Source organism: Lissotriton helveticus, chromosome 4_1 (assembly GCF_964261635.1).
Source record: "Lissotriton helveticus chromosome 4_1, aLisHel1.1, whole genome shotgun sequence".
Classification (NCBI taxonomy): Eukaryota; Metazoa; Chordata; class Amphibia; order Caudata; family Salamandridae; genus Lissotriton; species Lissotriton helveticus.
This window is the reverse complement of record NC_136063.1, coordinates 1,438,728,063-1,438,742,921: the sequence shown is the minus strand read 5'-3', so window position 1 is coordinate 1,438,742,921 and position 14,859 is coordinate 1,438,728,063. Positions and strand designations below refer to the sequence as shown.

Genomic DNA, 14,859 nt, shown 5'->3' with positions numbered 1-14,859 from the left:
GCTGAGGTGGCTGTTAGTCATTTATTTCTGTGTGTCACAACTGATTTTGGTCCAGTGAGGATGAAGGTTATGCTAGAAAGAAGTTGGTGATGTTCTAAGCCTCACTGTTCTTTGTTGCTGTGGATGTGCAAGATGTTGTGATATGTGGCGAAGGTGGAGGGAAAGTAGGAATCGTTTGAAGTATAAAAGAGGTTGAATTTAACATGTGATTAATAATATTTTGAATAAAAGTGATTAGCTTTATCTTTGGCATGTGGGTAGCTTAGCCAATGGTGTTTTAGGTAGGAGGCAGTTGTGGAGGCCTAGGTCTATGGATGGCAGTTGTGATAACAGAGTTGGAAAGCAGATGCTGGGGTGAGTCAAGGTATGTGGAGTGAGGATGGAGAAGTTAGTTTATTGTTGAGCACTGAGTACAGAGACAGTGTGCAGAGTACTGACGGATATGTGTTAGTAGTAGATCGTAAAAGTTGTGTTTGTTATAAGAGTGCTTGTGGGCCTGGCGGTTTTGAAAGGAGAGGACAGGCAAGGGTAAAGAAGACAGAGTTGAATGTTGTGAGCATATTTTTGGGTGATGTTTATAATAAGGGCAATATCAGCAAAGTCCTGTGCACTCCTTAAGGGTGATTGGTTCTGATGTCAAAACCAGACAGTTAAATACAGTTCCTCAGAGATGCGTAATAAAGAATCGTAGTCCAGCGAAGCATGAATGGTGTTTTATAATTCAGTCTTGATCAGTACAAAATAAAACAAGCAGACACGTGTTTCGTCACATCGTGTGGAGATGCGACTCTTCAGGGCTGAAAAGAATCTCGGTCGAGATGTAGGGACGTTAAAAAGGCGATATGTGGCTCGATGATGAAGTGCCCTGGAGGGTGGGCACGTAGGGATGATGAAGGGCGGTATGTCAAGTCTGCTCAAGGCCTTTGCCAAGGCAGAAAAGTTAAACAATCCTCCTGTCAGGATTTGAAGTGCATTACAAGTGACTGCAGACAGTCAGAGTTGGTAGCCATAACAAGTATATTAAGCTAAAGAACATATATGGATCTGAAATTGACTTATCCCAGCGGTATCCAACATTTGTGGTAGGGGAAAATCCATGTCACATTTTCCCCATTTAGTTTAATTATATGAAAATGTATCCGAAGTGAATAGTCTGAAAATCGGGCACCCAAATCTCTTAGACCAAGGCTGCAACACGGAGGTAAACACTGTGAAATATATTGCAAAATGATACACCACCCTCCGGGTTGCTGTAGGGGTGGAAATATGTTGAAATAGCATGTGCAATGTGGTGGTTTTTCACATACTAGTCTAATTTACTCCTTTATGTCACATTTTACTGCATTTAGACAGCACCAATGTACGCATTTGGGAGGTAGTTTGTATTCTGAAAGTAAACTTAATGTAACAGGTCCTAGCACATGGCTCTAAAAGCAAGATGAAAATCCTGCAAAGCCACGTTTGGCTTCACTGCATTGAGACCCCGTTCTGCAAAAGGAAAAGTGCATTGATGCCATACATAAAGGTACACTGAGAACCATAATTTGGGGAAGCAGTAAGCGGTCCCTTCGAGTGGCTGCCTCCATCCCAATACCAGAAGCTGCACCACACTTGGTAGCAGCTGTTGGCATAGAGGCATAGATAGCTTCCGCTCCAGAAGTCTGTACTGTCTGTCATAAAATGTAAATTACAATTCAATGCTTCTATATTGCATGGGCATTTGTATTTACATAGCTGAACGCATCAATTGTATTTTAAGGAGTGTTGTATTCTCCTGAATGAGAAGGGACTTATCACGCGTATCTCGCAAATCGCAATAGGAATTGCATATTACACTGCAAATTTAATTAACTGAGAATAGGGATTATAAAGTTACAAAACCAGAAATTTGTGGCAGGTTTACGAAGCAATAAAATAAGGTTTGGTTCATTTGAAGACTATTTTCATGACATCACTACGGAACCAGGTCTAAAGTGCAACAGACTTCAACAAGGATAAAAACTAATTTTAGTACATGAATTATGTGCATCTTCCGTCAAGGAGTAAAACCTTTAAAAATCAACATAACTTACAGTGTTGAATGTGTAGCTCTTCTCCCCAAATAGTCTGTTGGCAATCCGAAGTAGGTATTTCGTGTCAGATTTGTTAATTTCTGAGGTCAAGGACTGGAACCCGGGGTGGACATCTTTGGCTTTGTGCAGCTGGAGGGCCTGAGAAGGAAGAAGATGGTTATTTATTCTCTTGATTGAAGACCCTTGCAGAATATTTTCACTCACAGTCATGACCGAGTCTCTTTGGCCCCTTACTTTCCAGTAAAGAAAGTTGAGCATATCTAAAATCGATTAAAAGAGGAGCCTTATTCCAAACCCACTATGTTTTTATTTCTGGATTCTTTCTCCTAAGCTCCAAATTTCTTCTGATTTAAGTCAAACTGGTTTGATTCTTGTGTGCACCATGTTATGTAACAGGGGCTCATTTTTGATGGTGGCACTGAACGAGGACTATTTACAATGGGTCTGTAAAAGAAGTTATTAACCATATGGAATAATGAGGAATTACTGGGAAATGCGCGGAAGCTTTTTAACTCTGGCTACTCAACGACAAGAAAAAATCCTATCTGACGACACGCAATAAAACAAGACAATTATTTTACGAGTGCAATTATTTGCTTTCATATGCAGAATTTGTAGACGGCCATCAAATAACCTTGTACTGGAAATCCGAACTGGCCAGTTCTTTTTCCTCTAATCCTTACCCACTTACCAGAGCCGGTTTTAGCACTGGCAGCGCCAGGTGCAACAACATTTATTGGTGCTCCGTTGTGACCTCCTTTATGGATTCCCTCACTACCACCCTCCAAGGGTGCCCCTCATCTCTCCATAGCCCCTCTCTCACATGCATTTCTTTTGTGGGTGTTAAAGCATTGTATTTCAGACAAACAGTATACAAGTCATACAAGTGTGTACATTGTTTTATTTGTAATGCTACAAAGAGACAATGTCCACTACAAGGTGTAGAAGTTACAGTTCATCCAGAATGGTAGGCAGCATATTTTGAGAGAGCTTGGTCTGGAGAAGCACCAACTCAGGATTTAAAGCATTACACAGTGGTTGGGGTTAGCTTTACTGATAACAATTTATTTATACCCAAACAAACCCTTTTTAGCAACGAAAGACTAGGCAGAAAAACACAAGACTACAAACCTATGCACTTCAGTTCATTTGCAGTTCTTTGATGCCAGTTCATAGCTCACGGAGACAAAAGACCTTATGTAATATGAGGCGCTGTATTAGTTCTCTCCATGCCACAGGAGTCAAGCTAGCCAGGCTGATGAGGGGTGATACTACGAAACCGGTCCTAGGATACTTGTTTCTAGTCCAGGGAGGACCTGGCCTGGCAGTTCGGGCTGGACTGCTCCCAAGGGGAACAGGGTCAAGACTGATTTGCATATAGCTAGGTCTAAACTGGAATTGCATGGGGGGCCACAAAACGATGGATTTAGGCACAGATCTCTGTACAGGGGTGAATGCATGACATTGCTCAGCATTCTGTCCATCAATTATTCTTTTTGAATTTGTCACCCCGAATGGGAGGCAGGGGGGGGCTCTTCCACAGAGGAGCGTTGCCCACCTGCTTTCTCGCAGTGTGAGAAGCAGAAACATAAAATGGTAATAACTACCATTTTATGTTTCTGCTTCTTGCACTGTGAGAAAGCAGAAGGGTAGGGTTTGCTTGTGGGAGGGGCTGCTCTGGGAGCAGGGCTGGGCAGGGGAGGAGTTGTCTTCCCACTCTTGAGTGCGCATGACTGATTTGGTCAGCCAGTCATGCGCACTCTGCCCTTCTCCATGCAGGCTGCAATGCAGCCTACATGGGGAACATGGCTGGGCCATTAGCCCCTGGCTGGGCAGGGTCCCAACCAATCAGCGCTGTGCTTGGCTGTGGGGTAGGAGCCTGGCTGCCTGCTTCCTGTTCTTGTCAGAGGCAGTAGAGGAGCAGAGACGACGCGGGACGCAGCCGGCGGGAAGGTACGTTTAATTTTTTTTATTACTCAATTGAAACCCCCCCATGAGTCATGTCGACCACGACTGGTGAGAGGAGTATGCCAGACATGGGTCCCACGATCTCCATGCCACTGGAGTCAAGCCAGCCTGGCTGATGAGGGGGGAATACTCAGAAACTGGTCCTAGGATGCTTGTTTCCAGTCCAGGGAGGATCTGGCCTGGCAGTTTGGGCTGGACAGTTCCCATGGGGAACAGGGTCAAGACAGATTTGCATATAGCTGGGTCTAAACTGGAATGGCATGGGGAGCAAAAAAAACGATTTAGGCACAGATCTATGTACTAGGGAAAATGCATGGCATTGGGGAAAATGCATGGCATTGTTCGGATTTCTGTCCATCAATAGTTCTTTTTGTATTAGTGGCAACTGGCACAGATTCAGGTGTCCAGCTTGGGGTAGAATCCCTGCCATTAGAATTTAGGATGATTTTCCCTTTTGGTCATTACTGTTCACAACTGACTCATTGGATTGGATCACGACATAAATTAATAATCATTTTTCATAAAGAGCCATGAGAGGGAGGTGTGTACAACTGGGTTGGTTGAGTGGTTGTTGGATCAGGCTGGTACTTTTTGGACCTTGATGAGAGAGAAGAGGGGTGTGCAAAGGCAGAGAATGATAGGAAACACTTCAGGTTAGTCTGAGATAGGCAACTTAAACGTAATGTTTCAGTCGGGGAGGAGGTTGAAGAGATTGAACAGATTTAGAGTAGATTGTAAGGTGATAATATTTTGGTTAGAGTAGGCAGCATTGCATTAAGGTTGTAGGAGCCGTCAAGTTTGAATCACGCAGGTCTGGGTGGGTGGTGAGGCGGGCACTGGGTTGGAGCCCCAAGAACGCAGATGCTATGCAGTAATGTGAGGTGCATGTCACACATAATAAAGGTGAAGGGTACAGTTCATAGTGCAACAATCACTCCGATATAAAGGGGTACACGGTGTAGGTCACTATTCACAGAGGTTTAAAGCACCACCCACTCAAATGCAGGAGGTTGGTGCAAAGTTGGTGCAAAGGGCAGAGCCTGGCTCATAAAGGTGCACACAACACTAAAATACACTACACCCCACAGTTCACAGGGGCTCAGTGCATTAATCAGCAAACTGCACATGGGAGGAGGTACAGTTTACAGGAGTGCAGGATACCAATCACTGAACTGCATAGATGTCGGAAAGCGTTAAGGTAATTTGTTATCTTTGATTCTGCAAAGAGTTCCAGCTTTTGAAACAAAGACAGGACCCTCAAAGAGGACAGCATTCTCTTCCAAACGAGAAGCAGGACATATCCATTAATCGTTATAAATCCCCTACATTCCTAATAGGCCAGCTTTCAGTCTTGCATAGCTGAAGCAGATAGTCCAAAGAAGTGGCTCATGAAATGATTGTAGAACCTCCTGAGGCACAAGCGTCTCCCTCTAAAAAAGTGGAGTGGTGTCCTGATGTCCTACATTAGTAACAGAAATGCCTCACTACAAACCACCCTTGCTTATAATGCAAAACCTCAACAGCAAACCAGTGACTAGATATGAAACCTACCAATTTTCACAGGACATCATCACTAAGATCAACCACAACTAAAATCCTCGCTTTTTCCCTTCTAGCACAGACTACTAAATACTGCTGGTCTGTCAGCTCACTGATCAAAAGGTTTTCAATGTTTTGCTTCTGTTAGTGAATGTTCCAGGCACAGAAAAGCATGCCATTTTAACACCTTTTGATGATAAACTTCGGAGCCAGCAGTTCAGACAAACTACATTCCGAGCGGTCTTCCATCCTCTATGGAGATTACCAAAACAGGGGTTACCTCAAAACCACAGGTCATGTGGAAAAAAATAACCTCTGCAGTAAATTAGTTTCGACTTCTGACCATGCTGACGTACACATACAACTTAAATAACATCAGGTAGAACTGCTCACTGTGAGTAGCCATGCAAGGACATCACAATGGTCTTCCCTAATTGATTCGCCTCCTGGGATACATGGAGCATACATTCCTGTCCCTGGACTAGATTTGAAGGGATGGACTTCATTAGTTTTATTCATTCCGGTCAAACATTACCCAACAAACAAATGTTGGTCTGTTCTTCTGCAAATCCCTCAAATTGTTTTGCAAGTTTAGGAGACTTCAGTGTTTGGCTTTAACTGCCACATCAAATGCTATTTCATGCCTAGACACATAACCAAGATCTGCATCACGATAGCTAAGGATAAGAGAAATAGCAGTCCTCTTGATTGTGACTTGTAAGCATAAAAATAGAAAACAGTTTCTGCACGAGTGGTGATAAAACTAAAGTATTTCTTCTGGTCGTTGGAGACCCTAGCTTGAGTCCACTTCACAGACACTGCTATTGGGTACCTTCAGCTCGCATCTAGCCTTTCTAACAAGCTAAAACCCTAAAGTCAGCAACTTGGATATCATCCCTACAGTTTTCATCTAACTTTTAAGATAACCTGATCAAACATAGGCTCATCGATTTTAATCAACTTCAGGGATCCTCACACTATTGCTTACTCAACACCACATTGCCTTCCTCCTTGCAGTGGCCCTCTTGCACATCACGTGTAATCATGCAGGTTTTCCAGCGTAGATGAGGAGAAAGCTCCAAGGACCTTAAGAAGAACTGCTCACTTGCACTGATGTCACTCTACAGGTTGCCGATTAAACAATGGATCCATTTTAAAAGTGAACATTTAGTCCTTAAGGTATTTACAACAGCATAGTGCAGAACCTGATCATTCCGTTTCTCCTGTACTGCCTGAGCAGATACCATGGATGGCCTTCCAAATGTGTCTCACAGATCCCATTGGCATACAAAGAGTTAAGAGAAAGATCCCTACCTTATGGACTTTCTTATCTTTGCCTCCTGACCTTAAGGTGGACTTCAAAATGTAAACAATTAAAGACCAGCCTCTTCGGGCAAGCTTAGAATTATAAAAATGTGTTTCTCTGTTGTTCTGCTCTCCCACACCTATCACTGCAGCTGTTCTACCCGCATCCTGAAAGATCCATCGAGTTGCACTATAGCTATACATACGTTACAAAATCAGACTGTGTATACACAGCAACTGTAGAAAAGATACTCTAGCTTTCCACTGCCTTGGATGAAAGAATGCCACTGGGTTAATGTTTTGTTTTGCTTACTTACTCAACGACTCTCTACATTAAGTCGCACCCCAGTTTATTTATTTATTTACTTTATTTTATTTTTTATTTTTATTTGAGCAGGTTCAAAACGGTACAACTTAAATAAAGGCTTTATAAGGTACAATATAAAAAATAAAAAAAAGTATACACAACATAATACTGCAAAAAAACAGAAAAAGAAAAATTCATTGCCTTATTCATTCCCAGCATTCAAATTAAATAGGCAGTACAATAAGACATAATTCATTTCGAAGTCTCTTCCTGAGGATACTTCAGTATGCTCCAGAGATGGAAGGGAAGTGGGAATACATGATTTGTGGGGGGCAACCAGCAATAGTATATTAATATTACGATTTCTATTACAGGAACTATGTGTTTCTGTGGTTAACAAACCAGGTGGCAACTGGAGCCCATATCTGCTCACCAGATCTCGATTTTTTCCCTCTAGTTCTATAGATTGCAGCCTCTTGCTTATAAATACCTAATAGTCTACTCAGCCACCCCTGGAAGGTAGGAGCATCTGGGTCTTTCCACCGTGCTGCCAAGATGATTCTATAAAACAGCCGTACCTACAAAAGTAACCATTGCTTCTTTATTGCTGTGCCCTAAGGAGTCATCATAACCTAGGACAAAAAGTGTCGCTGATGTTCTTAGTTCGTGGCCAAAGATTTCAGCCCAATACTTGGTCATGCCTTTTTTAATCGCTTTTAATTTTGGGCACTCAACTAGCCTGTGAACAAGATTAGCTGGACCCAACGAACATCTTGGGCATTGATCGTTTATTCTTTTGCCCCAGGTGAATAATTTTGCGGGGGTAAAGTAGAGATTGTAAATTGTTTTATAAATTTGAGCCTTTAGGTTTGAGGCCAGAAGTACTTTAGATGATAAAATCAAACACATATCGATCAATGTTTGAATTATTCAACTTAATGGCCCAGTTTCTTTCCGTTTGTTCCAGATCATCAGGATGATTCTTTATGAATAATTCATAGATGCTGCCTATCCGAGTTGTCTGTTTGCCTAAGAGGTTTAATATCGGTATTGTTTTTAAGTCTATGGTCAATACCGACTGTCTAAGGGAGGTGTAAATTTGTATAAATTTCAAATAGTCAGTGCGCGGGATTTGATATTTTGCACAGAACTCTTCGAAATATGGTATATATTCTCTACCCAGAAAATCTCCCACTGTCACTACCCCTAGTCTCTCCCACCTCCTAGAGGTGCTGTCGTTAAGTTGGATCGGAATTATTGAGCTCTGCCACAGGGGTGTATATTTGGTATATCTTGGTATTGTCAAAAGTTTAGTGGTTCGTTTCCAAATTTTCAAAGATGGTTCGACTTGTTTCAGCAGCAAACCTCTGGCCTTATCTCAATCAATCAATCAAAGACATTTATAGAGCGCGCTACTCACCCGTAGGGTCTCAAGGCGCTTGGGGGGGGGGGGGGGGGAGCCGTTACTGCTCGAACAGCCAGGTCTTCAGCTTCTTCCTGAAGGAGAGGTGGTCTTGGGTCAGGCGCAGGTCGGGAGGGAGGAAGTTCCAGGTCTTGGCGGCCAGGTAGGAGAAGGACCTTCCTCCTGTTGTCGCTCTTCGGATGCGGGGGACGGCGGCGAAGGCGTGGCTGGTTGATCGGAGGTGGCGCTTGGGAGCGTAGAAGTTGATTCGGTTGTTGAGGTAGCTCGGGCCTTGATCGTGTAGGGCTTTGTGTGCGTGGGTGAGGAGACGGAAGGTTATTCTTTTGTTGACGGGGAGCCAGTGCAGGTCTCTCAGATGTCCGGAGATGTGGCTGTTTCGTGGGATGTCGAGGATGAGTCTGGCTGAGGCGTTCTGGATCCGCTGGAGTCTCTTCTGGAGCTTGGCGGTGGTTCCGGCGTAGAGGGCGTTGCCGTAGTCCAGTCGGCTGGTGACGAGGGCCTGGGTGACAGTCTTCCTGGTCTCGTGGGGATCCACCAGAAGATCTTCCGTAGCATGCGCAGGATGTTGAAGCATGACGAGGAGACGGCGTTGACTTGTCTGGTCATGGAGAGGTAGGAGTCCAGGATGAAACCCAGGCTGCGTGCGTGGTCTGTCGGTTTGGGTGCGGTGCCCAGGGCGGGGGCCACCAGGAGTCGTCCGAGGCGGAGGGCGAGGAGCCCAGGATGAGGACTTCCGTCTTGTCTGAGTTCAGTTTCAGGCGGCTGGTCGTCATCCACTCGGCTACATCTTTCATCCCTTCGTGCAGGTTGGCTCTGGCGGCGGCGGGGTCGTTGGTCAGGGAGAGGATCAGCTGGGTGTCGTCGGCGTAGGAGATTATGTTGAGGTTGTGTTGGCGTGCGATGGCCGCGAGGGGGCTCATGTAGACGTTGAAGAGGGTTGGGCTCAGCGAGGAACCTTGAGGGACGCCGCAGATGACTTTGGTGGCCTCTGACTTGTACGTGGTAGGCGGACTCTCTGTGTCCTTCCGTCGAGGAAGGAGATGATCCATTCCAGTGCCTTCTCCTGGATTCCGACGTTGCTGAGGCGCTGCACTAGGGTGCGGTGGCAGACCGTGTCGAATGCCGCGGAGAGGTCTAGGAGGATGAGGGCCGCTGTGTCTCCGTTGTCCATCAGGGCTCGGATGTCGTCGATGGCAGCGATGAGGGCGGTCTCGGTGCTGTGGTTGGCTCGGAAGCCAGACTGTGAGGGGTCGAGGGATCCATTCGTCTTGAGGAAGGCGGCCAGCTGCTTGTTGACGGTCTTCTCGATGACTTTGGCTGGAAACGGGAGGAGCGAGATGGGTCGGTAATTCTTGAGTTCGGTGGGGTCCGCTGTGGGTTTCTTGAGTAGAGCGCTGAGTTCGGCGTGCTTCCAGCTCTCAGGGAAGGTGGCGGAGTCGAAGGAGGTGTTGATAATGTCCCGCAGGTGGGGTGCGATGACAGCGTCTGCCTTGTTGAAGACGTGGTGAGGGCAGGGGTCAGTCGGAGATCCAGAGTGGACGGAGTTCATCATGCGCACGGTGTCTTCCGTGCTGATCGGAGTCCAGGCGCGGAGGGTGGTGGTGGGTGGCGTTGCTGTGGTCGTGGCGTGCGTCGGATGAATGCTGAAGCTGTTGTGTATGTCTGCGATCTTGTTGTGGAAGTAGGAGGCGAGGGAGTTGCAGAGGTCTTGCGATGGGGTGATGTCGTTGTTTCCTGCGCTGGGGTTGGAGAGCTCTTTCACGATGTTGAAGAGTTCCTTGCAGTTGTGTGCGTTGTTGTCCAGCCGGTCCTTGAATGCGGTTTTCTTGGCGGCGCAGATCAGTTGGTGGTGCTTCCGGGTGGCGAGCTGGAGGGTGGTCATGTTGTCCGGTGTTGGTTCCCTTCTCCAGACTTTCTCGAGGGCTCGGCAGTTCTTCTTGGAGCTCTTGAGTTTGTCGGTGAACCATGGGGCCTTCTTGCTGCCGGGTCTGCTGGGCGGGGTCCGTAGAGGGGCGAGTTCGTCCGCGCAGTTGCTGATCCACTTCGTGAGGTTGTCGGCGGCCTGGCTGGGGTTCGCTGAGCTGGCAGGGGGGTGCTGGCTCAGGGAGGCGGTGAGCTGGTCGGCTGTGATCTTGTTCCAGCTTCTACGGGCAACCTGTTGCTGGTGGTGGTGGATCGTCGTTCTTTTGAAGGTGAAGTGGACACAGCTGTGGTCCGTCCATTGAAGTTCTGAGGCGTGGCTGAAGGCGATGTCTGTGCTGGATGAGAAGACGGCGTCGAGTGTGTGTCCGGCGAGGTGGGTGGGGGTGGACACCAGCTGCTTGAGTCCCAGGTTGGCGAGGTTGTCGAGCAGGGTGGTGGTGTTGCGGTCGTTGTTGTAGTTGATGGAGCGAGATAGAAAACAAAATTTTGTTTAAACTCGCAAAGTCACATTTCCATAACATGAATAAAATTATTAATGATTTGTGATATGTCGTGCTTATACAACCTAGATTAAACTTTACACGTGGGGGGACTAACATGTGTGCTCATAAACGTGCATAAATGTTGCATCTTTTTGTTAGTGCAAAATAATAAAATAATTTATTGTTTTCGTTTTTGTCATTACTAACTGCTGCATATTTAAAATAAGCATGTGCTTGTTTTGCTTTTTCTTGTCTGTGTGATGTCATTTCTACTATTCTAGGTGCATATGGGTCTCATAGAAAAACGGAGACTGGTAAATATAAACGCTGCTTTATTTGTTTGCAATGGCTAGGTAACATTTTGATTAATCGGGTGGGCTAATTATTTAGTAAACCATGGGGTGGATACAGAATATACTTTATTTCTTACATTAATACTTTTCTTGTGTTTGTTTTATACTAGAAATCATAAGTTGCCTGCTTTTGAGGCCTAGCTATTTGAGCCGCAAAATAAAAGCTGATCTGTAATTCTGCAGAAAGTCACGAGACGCCCATTCTGAATTAAAACGTTTATTGAAGCTACATTCACAAAGCAAAAACTGATGAGCTGACATCATTCTGTCGGACATGGCCAAGGTCGAAAGTGAACTTTTTGTCAGTCCTTAACTTGGCATCCGCGGAAGTTGCACCGTAAGACTATGGAAGCTGCGAGGATGACTTAAAACAAAGTTGCAATCGCAGGAAGCCTCTGGCTTCACGTGGAAGAGACAATGGTCTTTGTAAGACATGATTTTGTGGAATTTTTTAAGAATCGGGTGACATGTCACTTGTCACTCTCAGCCAATGGGACGTCGAGTATTTCTGAAAACTTTCCTTTGCTAGTTTAGTTAGCGTAGAAAGGTATAAAAAGTCATGCCCTTAGGGTTGGGCTGGCTGCTGCTTTCTGACTTTCCGATGAGGGTGATGTGCTGCTGGACTTTGCGTGGAGCACGTAAGAATCCTCAAAGAACTTTACTTTAATTTCTGTCTATTTAGCTCAGTTAGGGAAATAGGTTTTAGAAATGCTAAACTTTATATAAATTCTTTAAATTGATTCAATTGCTTAAATTGTAATTTTCTTATTTCTTACCATCATGCTTGCTTTAATGCTAATAAAATTCAATTATAAAACTTACAATTTATATACCATAATTTAGAAAATAAAATCTTACTTTTGACAAACAAGCTGGTCTTGGTTATTTAGAAGTATAGGTTACCTTTAGCTAGATCACGTCGCCTATGGTGGTCGTTTAAATGGTTGAGTTTTATTCTAATGACAATATTCTTTCTGCAAATGTATAAAATTGTATATATTGTGTAGATAATGTGTATATAGATTTATTCTGACCACCTGATTCAGTAGGCCCAAAATATATCAGGTTCATAAATGGGTCCATGTTTAGTATAGAATTTTGTTTATAGGTTATAAAGTTGGGTAGCGTAGTTTATGATATATTTTCTATAGCCCGCTGGATCAATTATCTGGTAGCAGAAATTGATGGTTGCTAAGAGGTAACCAAGGTAACATGTTGGTTGCTAAGGATTGCGTCATGGTATGAAAATAGGATCAATGTTTTAACAACTTGTTAAGTTCGTTTTTCGTGCCTATCTGTAAGCTATACCGGTATAGATTGTGTGGCGAGAAATTAGTCACGCAAGCCATCTGTTCGTTTGTAGTGATATCGCCGAGTATCACAAGAGGTATCGCCGTGTACCATAGTGTTGTCGCCGAGCAACACAGTTTTAGGGCTAGGTCTGATTCTTGTATAGTGAGGATTTTCTAAGAAATCAAAGCAGCATGAGAATAGGGACAAAGCGCCTTCCATAAAACTCACTGTGATGAGAGTAATAGTTATATCCAAGCTTGAGTGAAGGGTAAAATTTAACGTCGGTGCATGATTATCTATAAACAGGTTAGAGTCCTGTACGGGTACATGTTTCATATCTATAAACAGGTGAGAGCCCTGTACGGATAACGTCGTTATTTTGCTAACGGTGCATGATTTCTATAAACAGGTGAGAGTCCTGTACGGATTTCGTGTGTATTTGAATTTAGGGAATTTTCCGTGTAAAAGTGCGAGTTTGAGTTGTATTTTATGTTCAAGTGGAACTCTTAGAACTTTCACTTCGCGGTGGGTTCAGAGCAAAGCGAGTTCATAATTATACGTGTTAGAAGGGTGGGGTAAGGTTACTCTACTGACAATTGAATATTATCCTTAGTGTGAATAGCGCCGTCTATTCCGAAGTGTGGATACTTGAATGTATGTAAACTATCCTAATTAGTGAAACGAACAGATGTTGTCTTTATAAGTCATTGTTAAGAATTAATTTACACTGAAAAGTGTTCTTAAAATGGCGCTGTGAAAAGATTTTGTGAAGGAGGGGTAAGCGCCAGGAGTGAGAAGCGAGAAACCGCAGCTGCTGTGTACGTCACAGAGCCGCGCTGGGATTGGGTGACCTACGTCACAAGCTGTATTCTGATTGGCTCCTGAGTCTCTGACAGCCTGTGAGCTGATTGGTCCTTCAGAAAAACTCTAAATTTATTGGTTGAGCAGGAAACTGACGCAGCTCAACTGCCATTGGCTTGTTAGTGTGTTTCGCGCACGGATTGGTTGTTTGCGGAACATCCCGGAAATATTTTACGAACGATTTTGTGAATTAAATTTTACTTTTAAAAATGAGTTATCATTTTAAACATGTTGAGAAAAAGACAACATTATTTCAGAAATTTAAGAATTTATTTTCACCTGACAAGAAAATCGAAACGCGAGGTGGTAAACTACTTCATAAGTATAAAACACCTGCAGCGTACATGGAAGGTGAATACGGATATCATACTGTCTTATGGTTCGACAGTTGGAAACGTTATACTAAAAACGATGGTGTTTTGGCTTGGCCTGATGATGGTTCATTTAATGTAAGAGTTTTAAGAAACTTACGAGAGAAAATGAATGCTCTTGTTCCGAAACCGAGACCAACTCAATTTGAAGCTTTAGTTGAGTGGGAAGATGAAATGTATCAGTTACAAAGAGAAGCTAGTGGAATTAAAAGACCTTCTAAAAATCCATCATGGAAAAGAGAAACTCATGAAGATAGATTACGAATGTGGAGACAGGGAAACATGAGTGAAGGATTGTATTTAATTCATGAAATGGTAATGGGTTCTCCTACAGGGAAATCTATGGAAAGTGAATCTGAGGATGCAGTTATGGAAGAAATATATACAACTGCTAGAAAGAAACAGCCTAATCAGCCTTTGAGACCTCCTAGATCATGGTCTACTCCGGTGGTTTCTACTGAAACTTCACCGAGTGCACCTCCAATTAATGAAGCTCCTAAACTTTATCCAAATAATTGTGAAATCACTGAAACTCCTAGAAGACCAGAATTTGAGAATGCTCGAAATGAGGGTAGACATTTTTCAATGACTCCAAGAGCAAGGGAACCTCCAAAAGATTATACTAGAGAAACAAGAAATGTTGAGGATGATGATTATAATGAATACTTAAGGTCTAAAGAAGAATTAATTAAAAGAATGACAAAAGGCATGGAAGCTGTCACAGTTCCAGTAACAATAGGTCCTGTTCAGCCTATATTTGATCAAAGAAATACAAACAAAACTGGATTAACTATTCCTTTAAATACAGAAATTCAAAAGCCTGCTGAAAAATTTTATTCAGATTTGACAGAATTAAACACTTCTAGATCGAGAATGCCTGATTTAACCTTTAATGAGGATTTATCTCCAAAAACACCAATGGGTGCTATGTCAGATGTAGGAAGTCCTGAAGTCAGGGTAAC

At 43.8% G+C, this 14,859-nt stretch overlaps 1 protein-coding gene across 9 annotated transcripts in view; it reads right to left on the bottom strand.

Moving 5' to 3' along the window:
• Positions 1-14,859, bottom strand: part of LOC144829156 (serpin B6-like) — a 245,315-nt gene that overhangs the window by 172,385 nt on the left and 58,071 nt on the right. For all 9 annotated transcript variants that reach the window (XM_078688005.1, XM_078688010.1, XM_078688001.1 and 6 more), the window contains one exon: positions 2,073-2,210. In XM_078688005.1, coding sequence (XP_078544131.1) covers positions 2,073-2,210 — 138 coding nt within the window. The remainder of the gene's footprint in view (positions 1-2,072; positions 2,211-14,859) is intronic.